This window comes from Danio aesculapii, chromosome 18 (genome assembly GCF_903798145.1).
Source record: "Danio aesculapii chromosome 18, fDanAes4.1, whole genome shotgun sequence".
Classification (NCBI taxonomy): Eukaryota; Metazoa; Chordata; class Actinopteri; order Cypriniformes; family Danionidae; genus Danio; species Danio aesculapii.
In genome coordinates this window covers 17,857,460-17,872,773 of record NC_079452.1, presented here as the reverse complement: position 1 = coordinate 17,872,773, position 15,314 = coordinate 17,857,460, and the positions used below count along the sequence as shown (strand labels likewise).

General features: G+C 38.4%; 1 protein-coding gene across 4 annotated transcripts in view; it reads left to right on the top strand.

The window, feature by feature from the left end:
- The window catches only part of LOC130245295 (spectrin beta chain, non-erythrocytic 4-like), a 131,916-nt gene that overhangs the window by 45,761 nt on the left and 70,841 nt on the right, over positions 1–15,314 (top strand). For all 4 annotated transcript variants that reach the window (XM_056477940.1, XM_056477938.1, XM_056477942.1 and 1 more), the window contains exons 15-18: positions 1,365–1,502; positions 4,792–5,548; positions 10,087–10,289; positions 14,046–14,136. In XM_056477940.1, the coding sequence (XP_056333915.1) occupies positions 1,365–1,502; positions 4,792–5,548; positions 10,087–10,289; positions 14,046–14,136 (1,189 nt within the window). The remainder of the gene's footprint in view (positions 1–1,364; positions 1,503–4,791; positions 5,549–10,086; positions 10,290–14,045; positions 14,137–15,314) is intronic.

Sequence of the window (15,314 nt, the reverse complement as noted above, 5' to 3'; positions counted from 1 at the left end):
ACATGCCCCACTGATTGCCCTGCCCTAAAGGACTGATAGCCCGACCTAAAGGAATTCCATGTGACCAGAAGTGAAGAAAAATCATTTTGGGGAGGGACTGAAGGTTATGGTATTTGATTAAAGATTATGAGGGCAAAAATATTTTTTACAAAATAATGAAGTGCACAGACACATACTTTAAACACCACTATATACATATAAAAAAAAAGAGAAAAGTTTTGATTTTATAACGACTTTAAAGTTTGGATGAACTGGAAGTTGCTGACACTTTTATTTCAGTGTGATGATGAACTTCCAACTGAAAAGATATAATGAGAAGGGGGCGGGACTTTCTTTTTGTGCATCATTCTCTCATAGTAAACTAATGATAAGAGGGGCGTGGCTAAGAATTTCAGAGTTTGATTGAAGATAAATTCATTCATTCCTTTTTTTCTTTCGGTTTAGTCTCTTTATTTATCAGGGGTCACTACAGCAGAATGAACCGCCAATTTATCCAGCATATGTTTTACACAGCGGATGCCCTTTCAGCCACAACCCAGTACTGGGAAACACTCATACACTTGCGCATTCACACACATACACTACGGCCAATTCCACGCTAACACGAGGAGAACATGCAAACTCCACACAGAAATACCAACTGGCCCAGCTGGGGCTTGAACCATAGACCTTCTTGCTGTGAGGCAACAGTGCTAACCACTGAGCCACCGTGTCGCCCTGATTGAAGATTACTAAAACAAAAAATAAACGTTAATGGATTAACTTGCATGGATTAATTGTTCACCTAAAGAGTAACAATGTGCGATAACAAAATATACATTGTCAATTTTGATTTCACAGACTTCAAATAAGATTTGTAGCTGAATCTGCAGTCCTCTATGAGCTGTATAATGGAAGTCAATGGTCAACCATTTTTGAGATTAAAAATAAGCACACATAATCAAGTCCAAATCAATCCCCTTGGCTCCTGATTATACACTGAGGTCTTATGAAGCAAAACGATTAATCTGTGTAGGAAACTGAGCATTATTTACAATATTATTAGCTTTATTTCCCAGCACTGGGTTGCGGCTGGAAGGGCATCCACTGCCTAAAACATATGCTGGAATAGTTGGTGGTTCATTCCGCTGTGGCAACTTCTGAAACCTCTGAAAATGAATGAATTTATTAATTATTAGCTTTAATAATCAACTTAGCTTTAATTTAATCCACACTGCTTGAACAGTCCTCAGCAATATGCTATCAAGTCAATGAGACTGCTGTTTTCTCTATTTTTATATTCATAAAGGCCTAATCTAATGATGAACTGGACCGTAAGCTGTGATTTAACATTGGATATCGACAAAAAATTCTCTTTGTTTAAGGTTTGAGAGCTTGGACCAGGAGATGAACAGCCTGATGGGAAGGATACTAGATGTAAATCAGATCGTCCAGCAACTTTTAGACAGCGGTCACCCCAGCTCAACTGAAGTCCGAGGCTGCCAGGATCACCTAAACAGCAGGTATCTCCAAATCTGATGTTTCATATCATGCATTGGATCTAATGGTATATGTACTGTGGCTTGCAACAAGAAGTGTAGATAAATATTGCAATATTGATTTTTAAATGTTAAAGGGCACCTATGATGGAAATCAACTTTTGGAAGCTGTTTGGACAGAACTGTGTGTAGGTATAGCGTGTCCACAGTCATATTGGGGTGATAGAAACACAATAAGTCTCTTTTAAATAGGATCCAAATCCCTGCAATTTTGAGGCTGCCGCAGCGTGACGTAGCAGTGCAGTTTGCCCCGGCAAACTGAATTGATTGGCTGACGCGTATTAACATGTCTCCATAGTAACACGTATAAACATATTCACAAGTCAGGACACGCACATGGGAACGGTGGGCAGGGAGAACTAGCTCATTTGCTATAAAGGCACAGGCAACAAAAACAGCAGCAGTGTGCCTAGAGCTGAAACCCCTCACATCCAGAAAGGTGTAATAAATAATATGAGTATTTTGAGCTGAAACTACAGACACATTCTGGAGACACTTATCTTAAATCTTGAGTAAGGAGTAAAGTAGGTGCCCTTTAAGACATACAGTATGATTTTTTTCATTAGAATGGCTGTAAGGGCATCATGTTACATATTCATATCAACTTTTATCATGAAATAATTATCATAGTTATGTGAGCGTTCATTTTTCCTGTCCTTGTAATATAATTAAGATTTATTTTTAAGATTATAATTTACAGGGTGGGCCATTAATATGGATACACCTTAATAAACTTATTGGGAATTTCACAAGAAAAAACAATGGTGTGTTTGGTTTTAACGTACCTGTATTCTTTCATTAGGTATTTACAAGCCCCCTCACATATACTAATGTGCTACAAACAGGACGTTAATATCACCAACCATTCCCATTTTATTAAGGTGTATCCATATAACTGGATAAATGTAAATATATGATGTAAATATATGATGTCACGGTGGCGCAGTGGGTAGCACAATCACCTCACAGCAAGAAGGACGCTGGTTCGAGACTCGGCTGGGTCAGTTGTCATTTCTGTGAGTGTGTATGGATGTTTCCCAGAGATGGGTTGCAGCTGGAAGGGCATCCGCTGTGTAAAACATATGCAGGATAAGTTGGCGGTTCATTCCACTGTGGCGACCCCAGATTAATAAAGGAACTAAGCTGAAAAGAAAATGAATGAATAATTCATATATATTACTTTAAAAAGTAATGTTACCCAACAATGTTCATGGGACTTTAAAATAATGTAGAAACAGTGCAAATGCATCTGTAACCAAGGATGCTTAAAATTGCTATTGCATTTTAAGCAACAATGCTCTAATGTTTTTTTTGTTTACACAAACTAATCATTAAGCATAACAATTTTGTATATCTCCGACTAATTATTCTTGTCCTAAGCTTATTTTTTGCTGGTAGATGTAATTTTGTTGTTGTCATCATCTCATGCAGTCTTTTGTCACCCTAATATGTATTTATATCCAATGTTGTTTTCCTTTCATAATGGTTAAATGCCTAAAACCCGAAATGTTCCTGATGCTGCTGCTGTTGTTCATCATTTTTAGCACGCGGCCGTCTTTAGAAAGCAGTGTGCTGCTGCTTTCACAAGCTTTCACTGAAACTGGCAAGCTGTGACGTATGTGTGAAAAACTCCAGTGATCTGTTTTAGAGCGACCTTGGCATAAATAGCGTCTCTCCGCGTGCTGCCATCTGCTGCGGCTGCCACACACAGGGCCGCCTGACCCGCACACTTCCACAGACATCCTGTTCCTCAATATTTCATGCCACTGTGTATTTAAAAGCCTGTTTGATTATTTAAAAGTGTGTTTGGTTGGAGATACTGTGTCTTGGGCCATGAGCTGCGGTCCATCCGTGTGTGTGTGTGTGTGTGTGTGTGTGTGTGTGTGTGTGTGTGTGTGTGTGTGTGTGTGTGTGTGTGTGTGTGTGTGTGTGTTCATGAATTGAGAATGATTCAGACTGAGTCATGTTTTCTGGAATCAAGTTATTTTTATTACCCTGCATCCAAGCTTTACCTTGAGTAGATTGAAACTGAATGATATGAATATGAACTAGATGGGTTGTTGGGTGAAATTTTGTAGTAAATAGATTAATACACATATTGCTTGTTAGAAAATACACTCAGCGGCCACTTTATTAGGTACACCTGTCCAACTGTTCGTTAATGCAAATTTCTAATCAGCCAATCACATGGCAGCAACTCAATGCATTTAGACTTGTATACATGGTCAACATTCGGATGGTAGGGTCAGAATTTGGCATCAACAACATGAAAGCATGGATCCATCCTGCCTTGTATCAACAGTTCAGGCTGGTGGTGGTGGTGTAATGGTTTGGGGGATATTTTCTTGGCACACTTTTGGCCCATTAGTACCAATTGAGCATCTTGTCAACGCGATACCTGAGTATTGTTGCTGACCATGTCCATCCTTTTATGACCACAGTGTACCCATCTTCTGATGGCTACTTCAAGCAGGATAACGCGCAGCCTTCGCGTGGTCGCATAGCTGACGCGCGCTTCTAAAAAAGGTAACTACTTGTAGCAACGACGCATAGCCCAAGCTCTGTGATTTGTCGGCTTGGTAGCACTGACGAGTGTGGGTGAACCCATTGGAGCGTGTGTTTAAAAGTGTCGAGTCCCGTGAAGAAGCTCCAGATGGAAACGTTTGTTTTGTGTTTACCTTATGATTAAAGTACACGTCGCAACAACGCATAGCACAAGCTCTGTGATTGGTCAATATGGTAGCAGCGACAAGCTTGGGCGGTGCTGACTAGCCCGATGGAGCGAGTGTTTACAAGTGTCGAGTCGCGTGAAGGAGCTCCAGATGGAAACTTTTGTTTTGTGTTTACCTTATGATTAAAGTTGTTGCACGTCTGCCAGTTTACGCCTCTGAATGAGCAAGTTTTAGTTATTTGTAGCGTTCAGAAAAAAACGAAAACATGTGAAGAAACTCGACACAGAGGAGCATGAACACCTACTGCCAGCTAGTGTTTTGGAAGTGTTATTGCAGAGCAACACAAACAGCACACAGAAGTATTAATGCATGACTACGAGCAAGGCAGGCACCGTGGGTCACACTGATCACTCGACGCAGAGGTATAAACCAGCTTTTAGCCCTACGCCTTGAAGCTAAAGAGAATTGGGACAAGGGGTAGAGCTATTGGATAGAATATGGATTGGGCTTAAATGCAATGCCTAAAATCAAAACTAACGAAAAATGAGGCTAAGCTGTTTTATTTCTGCACATCTTCACAGGTGGAACAGCATCGTGGAGCTGGTAGAGCAGAAGAAAGATCATCTGGACTCCATCCTCCGCATCCAGAACTACTTGCTGGAGTGCACCGAAATCAAGTCTCAGATTCAGGACAAACGGAAAGCCATCGATGCCACACAGTACGTGGGCAGTGACCTGGGCAGTGTTTTGGCGCTGCAGCGACGTCTCTCCACCATGGAAGGAGCTCTTGCCGTCCTCGAACCCAAACTCCTCCATCTTCAGGAAGAAGCAGAAGAGCTCGCAACGTCCCATCCAGAGAAGGCCGTGGAGATCCTAGTTCCCTTCGAAGGCATCAGCGTGGAGTGGGAGGAACTAAAGCGGACGTTGCAAGGCTGCGAAGACTCTTTAACCGTCGCCGGCAGGTTGCAACAATTCATCCAGGATCTGGATTCTTTCCTCACCTGGTTGGTTCAAACTCAGACCTCTGCCGCTTCAGACGAGCTTCCCAATGCTTTAGAGGACGCGGAACGACTGATAAACCAGCACGCGGCTCTGAAGGAGGAGATCGGACGTTACGAGGAGGATTACGAGCGGCTGCAGGCGGTGAATGAGCTGCTGGAGTCTGAGGAGGCGCCGCTGCCTCACGGAGCTCTGCAGCAGTGGCTCCACAAGCTGGACGTAGGCTGGAATAAACTGCTGGAGATGTGGGAGAGCCGCCGGGAGGTGCTGGTGCAGGCGCACATCTTCCACCTGTTTCTGAGGGACGTCAAGCAGGCTGAAGCTTTCCTCAACAACCAGGTGAAGCTCTTCAATGCTCTTTTATGTAGGGAATTATTGACGACGAGCTGTTGAATTACTTGAAAAATAATGCATGGCCTACATCGGTGTATATTATTTCTATCAATTCAATGGACTGGAGTCAGTTATTCTGTTTATGCTGTAGTTAAAGACACAGTTCAGATGATGTATTTGCCTGCTTGGTGGAGATTAAAGCCTGGATGCAACAAAACTATCTCGAATTAAATAGCTCCAAGACTGAGATTTTACTTATTGGCACACCGTCTAATGTTAATACATGTAGTAATCTCACGTTAACAGTTGATGATTCTCTTATAACTTCTTCTATGCAGGTGGGAAGTCTTGGTGTACTCTTTGATGCTCAGCTTAGCCTGAAACCTCATTTTAAACAGTTAACAAAAACTGCATTGCCCACATCCATCCTTTTCTCCATACACCAGATGCTGAAAGGCTTGTCCATACTTTTATTGTGTCTCGTTTAGATTTTTGTAACTCTTTCTTTGGGGTCTACCAGCCAATTCACTTAAGATTTTACTGTATGTTCAAAACTCAGCCGGACGTGTGTTAACCCACACATCATCTCGCTCTCACATTACCCCTGTACTCCAACAGTTACACAGGTTGCCTGTTATAAAGCTGTTCATGGTTCTGCTCCTGATTATATATGTGATCTTATATCTACCTCCTCTTCCTCTCGTAATCTATGTTCCGCTTCGGGGCTCACCTTGTTTCAGCCTCGTTGCAAACTTAGCACCATGGGAGGTAGGGCATTCTCTTATCGTGCACCTAAATTGTGGAATGCTCTCCCAACAAACATCAGGAACGTCAGTTTTTATTATTGCTTATAACTTATGAGGCTTTCTTTTAATGTGTATTTTTATCATTATAATCATTCTTACTTTGTGTATTTCATGTTCTTCTGTGTTTTGATGCTCTTGTTAGCACTTTGAGTCAGAGAAAAGCGCAATATAAATAACATTTATTATTATTATTATTATTATTATTATTATTATTATTTGAAGATATTTGTCAGGTCAAACATCTCCTGTGTTTAGTCCTGGTTTCTTTGAATCCTCATTGAAAGCATCATATTTTGCTAGCGCACATTTTTAGGTGAACATTTAATCCTTGCATGGTATTCCACTGAAAAAAATGTTTGCTTTTGTAATCTTAAATCAAAGTCTGAGCATTTGCTTCTGTATTTGGAGTGGCGGTCCTTCTCTGTTGACGTCAGTTTGACGCTTCAGACACAATAATCTTAACCATGCCTCTCTTAACGTTAGTTTGCTATGAGGGAATGATGTGCAAAAAGAAAGCTCGCGCCCTTCTCAATAAGCCTTGCCTTCTAGTAAAGGAGCCAATCATTGATCGCTATAAACCAGGGGTCACCAAACTTGTTCCTGGAGGGCCGGTGTCCTGCAGATTTTGGCTCCAACCCTACTCAAACACACCTGAACAAGCTAATCAAGGTCTTACTAGGTATACTTGAAACATCCAGGCACGTGTGTTGAGGTAAGTTGGAGCTAAATCCCGCAGGGACACCGGCCCTCCAGGACCGAGATTGGTGACCCCTGCTATAGACTGATGATTCTCCAGTGGAGGGTCTTGGTCCAGATGTGTGTTTTTACAATAGCTTCTCCAGCTATATTTTTATGAACCCTCTGGGGTTGACAATTTCAATTGAATGAATACCTGCCCCACAGACATGAGGAATACATCTACATACAGCTTGAAATTTCCACCTTTTATAAATGGACCAACAACACTTAAAGACAAATAGTCTCTGGTGTTGTAATCTATACAATATGAATGCAAGTTACAGTATGTTCTGCCTAAACTTAAATTAAATAAATTTCCGCCTTCACCATTCAAATGCAAATCATGACAGTAATGAAATCATGAAAGTTCACAGTCTTGTAAACAAAGATGTCGCTGTCATTTTGGGAAAGGATTTGTGATCACCAATAAGTTGACTTCACAATAGGGTTGTCAAAAGTATCGAGTTCGGTACCAAACGGTACTGAAATTTTAAAACGATATTTACTGATGACCTACTGATGACTTTCACTTCTGTTGAGCGTGTTAATGGTGTTGAGCGGTTTTTAGTTTTAAAAAAGTGCTCAACAACAAAAATGGACGTTTTTAAAATGTCAGTACCAACTCGATACTTTAGACAAATCTTGTTCAGAAAACAAGTGTGATCAGACGCGGCATTATTCAGAGGATGATATAGTGTAACTAGGCCTGTAGCAATAATCAATATATTGACCCATCGCGCAACGCATAGACATGACATCAATCATTTTTGGTGATGCAATATATATTTCCCATACATAACAACAACTCTAGCAACATTTTAGCTGATTGCGCAACATCTCTATCTCTATTGGAGGTGTCTGTATAGTTAAAAAACACTATAGTGTTTACTTTAAATTCCTTTAGTATTGATTTAGTAGTATTTTCTGGTGGGTGTCTGGCGAATTAAAATAGAACTGGTCGCAGCCTCTATTACACTTTACCTTGCACTTTTTTGTTAACATTTATTATTATTTATTTAGGATATGTGTTTTAACATTCTGAGTCAAGTGCCTGATTATTAAACTGTTAAAAAGACTTTAATTAAATTAAATATTCTTAAAAATAAAATATGATATGTTCTTTGAAAGAGTGTACATGCATCGTGATGATATTATATTGTCATTCTGGCATTAAATAAAGAGTGGTATCCCAATATATTTTGCGTTTATCGCAATATGTTTTCATGCAATATATCGTACAACAAAAAATAGGGTGTCACTTTATTTTGATGGTCCATTTGTTGAATTTAAGTTACATTGCATCTACATGCCAACTACCCACATAGCAAATGTTTTCTGGCCCAGCTCCAGGCCACACAATAACTTTTCCCTTGGCCCAAGTACCGCAAAGAATGACGGTCCTGAAGTGGCCCACAAGTGGATTAAAGACAAAGGCCACACATGTGCCGTAACTGGCCGGAATCTCCAATTTATTACACTTAACTGGCCCTGAACTGGTCCAAAACAGGTTTATTATTGGTACCGATTCTCAGCTACAAGTTTATACTTTAACCAGAAACCCCAAAAACTGAGCCATAATCCAGCCTTATTTTACCTAAACAATGTGAACAATCGCTACACTGGTCTGGGCCACACACCTCCCATCCACAATTGGCCCAAATGTAGTTTCCCGTCATGCATGCAGTGCCATCACTGCCATACATGGCCCACATTCGGCTGACATCATGCAACATGCCAGCAGTGCCATAATGAGGCCACATTTGGGCCAAGTCCGTTTGCTATGTGGGTAATTCTCATTATATTACAAGTAGACTGTTAGGTTGGGGTTAGGGCTAGTGTAAGTTGACATGTACTTGCAACGATTCTTACAGTATCTGCAGATATTAAGCAGACAGTCTACTAATACTCATATGGACCATTAAAATAAAGTGTTACCAAAAATAGATATTATGACAGACCTAAGTGTAACATAATTAAATTTTTATGGTAGTTACAAAGGATGATCTTGAAATGATCTTTGAATTTGGAAAAAGGTTACAATTTGCTTCTTTTAAGATCTTATAGCTGTCTAGGAGAAATTATTAAGATGCTCAATAGGCTTCATGTGGGCTATTTCCTTTTTATGGGTTAAAGTAAGCAGACGATTAAGGAGTGATCAGAATGGTTTTCTCGGGGTCACGTCTGTAAATGTCAGAGGCATCGGGATGGTTTAAGGGCATTGCTCAGTTCTTATTCAGAGACATTTGCTGCGTTTATGTTTGGGTCATCACTTCATAAAAATATCTTAAATGCAGTTTAAATGTCAGAGGACATGCATTTCCTCAGCCCTGTCTGCGTGTATGTTGGACGCTGTGTCTTTTCTGGTTTGTTAAAGCTCAGATTCGTTGTCTGTAGCCTGCAGGCACAGAGAAAGAGCCCTCCGAATCCGAACTCTAATACTTGGCATCGAGCCTGAACTGATTTGCACTAAATGCACATGGCATTGACGTTCATTAGCTTAGTTTCCATTCATCAGTCTGCTTTTAAATTTGAGCTTCACCTTTCTACACTGAACATTGGAAGAGCAGTTGATAATTATGGTGTTAAGCCTATATATACAGTATATATATTGTTTATTTTGCTTCAATTAACTGAAATATGTGACTATTTTAGCATTTCTGTGGCATTTCTATATGGAGTTTGCATGTTCTCCCCGTGTTCGTGTGGGTTTCCTCCAGGTGCTCCGGTTTCCCCCACAGTCCAAACACATGCAGTAAAGGTGAACTGAATAAACTATAATGGCCGTGTGCGTGTGTGTGTGTGCGTGTGTGTGCGTGTGTGTGCGTGTGTGTGAATGTTAGAGTGTATGGGTGTTTGTATTGGGTCACTGTGTAAAACATATGCTGGAATAGTTGGTGGTTCATTCTGCTGTGGCGATCCCTGATAAATAAGGGACTGAGTCGAAGAAAATGAATGAATGAATGAAGTATATTTGAGCGTGTGCCGCTTTTCTCTGGTCAGGAATCAGCGCTGGCTCATGTGGAGCTTCCCAGTACGGTGGAGACAGTGGAGGCGGCCATCAAAAAGCACAAGGACTTCACCACCACCATGGAGCTGAACCTACACCGCATTAAAGCTGTGATCGAGGCGGGAGAGAGTCTGATCAGCCAGAACAACATCTACTCGGAGCGCATCAGAGAGAGAGTCGACCTGCTCGCCAACAGGTCAGATATTGCAGCCCCATCATCGTACTCATAACACAACGGTTATTGTTCGGTCTAGCCATTAAATGTGTCATAATTTCAAACAATTCATAATATGTCTGGAAACCTAGAGGCTACTATTTTGGTAAATTGTTAAATCACCCATTTTAATAATAATCAATGGGTAAATTTCAATTGTTCAGTAGTCAGTGCCAGGAGCGTAGCGGACATTTTAAAAGTGGGGGGACAGCTGAATGAGATCATACATTCATATAATTATCAATCACCTGTTTCTAAATGGTCTGTCTCTAAAAGTGAGGGGGACGTATCCAACCCCGTCCCCCCTCGTTGCTACACCCCTGGTCAGTGCTCTGATCAGATTTTAGGTGCTGTCTCAAAAATTCCTCCAGTGTACTCAAACATTCACACACTCAAAAGTCCCACAATGCATGTCAAAACCTTGGCGCATCGATACGCACTATATATGCGCCCTTAACGGAACTTCGGAAGCACGAAATATGAATCCCGTGACCCAAATGATCAAACGTGATGACAAACGAGTGTCGTTTTTCTAAAAAATAATCTGTTATTTATTGCTTTTTACACATGAACAAACATAGCTAGATACATTAGGACATATCTAGCATTTCAAGAGTTCACACTTAGCTGATGATTGATTATAAGCAAGTTTGGCATGCTGTCCCGGGAGATAGCCCTGAGCCCAAAAGGTCCTTGAACCCTGGGCTCCCTCCTGTTTGCAGGGCGAGAGGGAAGCTTTGCTCTCAGGTAGATCTCGACAACTCCCCCTTTGAGAAGAGCTGATGACTAAAATGAATGCTATGAAGAGATATGCTGCAGGATGAGAGTTTGACTGTGGTAAATCTGAATTTAGATTGATCAATTCACTTGTAGTGCATGTTTTTGGAATGTAGGAGGAAACCGGAGAACCCAGGGAAACCCACGTGAGCACGGGAAGAACATGCAAACTACGCACAGAAACGACAGCCGGCCTGTTAAAGGACTAGAACCGGTGACGTTCTTGCTGTGAGGCAACAGTGCTAACCACTGGGCCACCGTGCCACCCTATGAAGGGAAAGGTGGAGAAGTAGGGGTGGAAGGGAGGATTCTTCAAAATGAAGATGACTGTAGTGAGAAACCCTGGCTCTTTATAGGGGGTTAGGACTGGCCTGATTGGTGGATCATACGTAGCTAATGCAGAACCAGCCGTCTTCAATCATAATCACGTGATCCTCTCGAAATTAGTTTATAAATAAACTTCACTTATAACTGTATATTGCTTTTAATGTTGAGTAAATGAAAAAATCTGATTATTTATATATAATGTACTTTTAATAACAGTCAAATTAATATCTGACAATTATTACTTCTGCTGTTGGATATTAACTCCAGTTTTGATGATGTAAAATGAGGACATTCTCATGTCACATTCAGTGGGCCCTATCATACACCTGGTGCAATAAGCTGCAAAACGTGTTTGGCGTAATTTGTTGCTATTTTCAGACCAGCGCAACCCTAGTACATTTTGCACCATGTTGTTTAAATAGCAAGTCCATTTGTGCTGCTTTGTGGACTCATGAGTGTGCTGGTCTAGAAAGGAGGCGTGTTAAGGCAGTGGTTCTCAACTGGTTTGGCCATGGGACCCACATTTTTACATGGTCATCAAGCCGCGACCAAATTTTTAGGAACTATAATCTAATTTTAGGACTTATAATAAATTTGAATTTATTTGTTAACATTCACAAGTAGTGACAGATGAATCATAAGAAAGTCACCAAGACTTACAAATAAACATGCACTTTTGTGATGCCCTCAGCTCTTGGAGTCATCTTTGAAAATAGTCCTCAAGTTTGTCCTTGCCACCGGGATGTTTGGTTTCTAAATGTAGTTTTAATTCAGATGGTTTCGTGCTCTCCTTTGAGAGCACCTCACTACATATAACACACTTGAGGTTGAGGATACATATGAGGTTTTAAGCCTTATTTGTTGTCAATATATGTATGTAAATCCATACTTTACATATTCGGGGTCGTACTTGGGCTTCGACATATTTGTTGCTATAATTAAATGAAATTTCACATGTCAAACGGTATGGTTGTCACGCGCGTATTTCAAAATAAAAGTCCGGTATAAGAAAAATAAGTTAAAAATTAAACTTTTGTTGTTTTTTTTGACCACACACTCCGCGACCCACTGAAAATGTTCCCGCGACCTACTTTTGGGTCGCGACCCACCAGTTGAGAAACACTGTGTTAAGGCACCATTGACCAACTAAAAACTGCTCCAAAGTCCATCGCAGAGTGTGTTGGTTATACACCTATGTGGGTTCAAATGCTTACACATTGCTTATTACACACATGATGTACAGCAGCACACGAATATCTTTACGTATGAAAATAATAAAAGGATTAAAATGTTTTAATTATTAATAATTTATTAAAATTATTATTTTCTACATAAATATAAAAACCACTGCCTCCATACCTTCTTCATGTACAGGGGGCTTTTTTCCATTTATTCATGACAACTTGCTTTTGTATACAGTTATTATTATTATTATTATTATTTTAAATATTAAAAACCACTACCTCCATGTCTTCTTCATGCCTCCATGCCTTTTTTTCACTTCATTCATGACAGTTTGCATTTGTATAATGTTGTTATTATTATTAGCCGTATTATTTATTACAGTAAATGCGTATTTATTTTTGTTTTAATTAAAACAAGTTTAGATTTGTCCACCTGTCAGGTTTTGGGGATGTACGTATCACCATATGGGGATAAGAATAGGACGTGTGCTTGGATATAACTCAGTTTTTTGACCACACTTCATTATTATTGTTTATTTATTTATTTGCTGAAATTAGAACTGAATTTAGAAATAGTTTCCAAGCAAACCTTTGCGCTTAACAAACAAAATTAATATGTAGGCTGATGGATGTCTTCAGCGGAGTGTGTCCAACACCGTTTCCTTACTCCATGAAAGTAAAGGAGTAAAGTAAAGAGTAAAAGTAAAGAGAAAGAGGCTGCAGATGGTCTGTTTTACTGTTTTCTCACTAGTGAAGCTTCAGTTTCTCCACTTACAAAGTCCGCCATGTAAATAACAAATGCACCATGGCGAGACGCAACTGACTCTTAAAGGCAATGGGAGATGAGACTCTGATTGGTTTAATCCATGTTATGCTCAAAACGCACCCATAACTCCTGTTTTGTTTACAGGGGTTGTAAAAAGAGAAAAAAATATGTTATTGGCATTGAATGTTCTTTGAAAAGGCTTTAAAATCCACTGAAACTTTCCATTGCACAAAAGCTTTTTTCACAAAACTTCTTTATATAATTAAAATATTCTATGCAGCAAGTATTATAGTCTATGGCATGACTGCAGAGCCTCCCCTTTGGGAGTTTTATTTTTACTAGTGTAAGATGTCCTGCCACCTGACATTAGTATCTGGCCTCCATTCACTGTGGGACAGATCGTGCAGCTGCTTCTATAGACGCTGTGAATTTAAAATGGTTTTTACATACATCCATAACAAAGAGTCCACGCTCACTGATCTGAATGCAGTCTCAGTGAGGAGCGTGAAATTGGATTTGAAGAGCAGTTATGTGTGTGGAATCGCTTATACGTCTGCCTCCTGCCCTAAACGGAGACTCTGCTGTAAAACACTGTTTAAAATAATTGATGAGAACTTTGTATAGTTTTAGCACTGACAGTAACAGAGTGTCTGATTTGGTTGTGTACTTGTGTGTCGCTCACAGAGGGAACCAGAACCGACAGCACGCGCAGCAGTGGCTTCATAAACTCAATGACCAGTGGGAGCTGCAGAGGTTTCTACAGGACTGCCACGAGGTAGAGAAAAACTAGAAAAACACTCATGCTTTGTCTTTGGTTTTGGTAAATGGGTGAAGCTTTTCAGGGTGAGATATAATGCCAGTGCATGGATTCTATAAAGTAACTTTTTAAAAATAAAAATATTAATAAAAAATAATAAGAAATAATAATAGTAATAAAAATTATTTTAAAATTTTTAATAATAATTAATAAATAGTATTGTATAGTTTAATACAATAAAGTGCATAATAAAATAATAAGAAGAAATAATAATAATAATAATAATTATATATATATAGATTTTTTATTTATTTTTTAAATAATTTTTTAATAATAATAGTAATAAACTAAAATAAAATATATAATTTAATAAAATAAAGTTAATAATAAAATAATAAAAAGAAATAATAATAATAAATGTATATACTTTTTTAAATGTATTTAAAATATTTTTAAAATAAAAAATAATAAAATCATATAGTTTAATAAATAAAGTTAACGATAAAATGATAAAAATAATAATAAGAAATAATAATAATAATAAATGCATTTAATTAAAAAATGTTTTAAATGTATTTAAAATATATTTATTTTAAATATAATAATAATAATAATAATAATAATAATAATAATAATAATAAATTTTAAGTTTAAGTTAATAATAAAATAATAAAGATAATAAGAAATAAAATAATAAAATTGTATTTAATTTTTTATTTTAAAGATTAATTTTCAATTAAAATAATATAAATAAAGTAAAATATATAGTTTAATAAAATAAAGTTAATATTAAAATAATAATAATAATAATAATAATAATAATAATAATAATAATAATAATAATAACAATAATAGAATTTACAAAATAAAATAAAATGAATACAATAATAATATTACACATATATTAATATTTACAAATTAATGAATAGTAAAAATAAAACCATTTAGCTTAATGAAAATAAATTACTAAAGAGTCTCCAGATGAGGATGAAGTTTTTGATATAGTTGTCTTTGCTAGTAAAGTCACTGGACATTTTAATATTTTTTTCTTAGTTGTTTTTTTTCTGGCTATGGGGTAATCCCGCCCTCAGTGTAATCTCATTGGTCCAAAATTTTGCTCCATCAATGAAGCATCAGATAGGTTTGCTTTTCTGTGATTGACAGGTCAGTGTGAATGTAGTGTTCTTCAAGTCGTG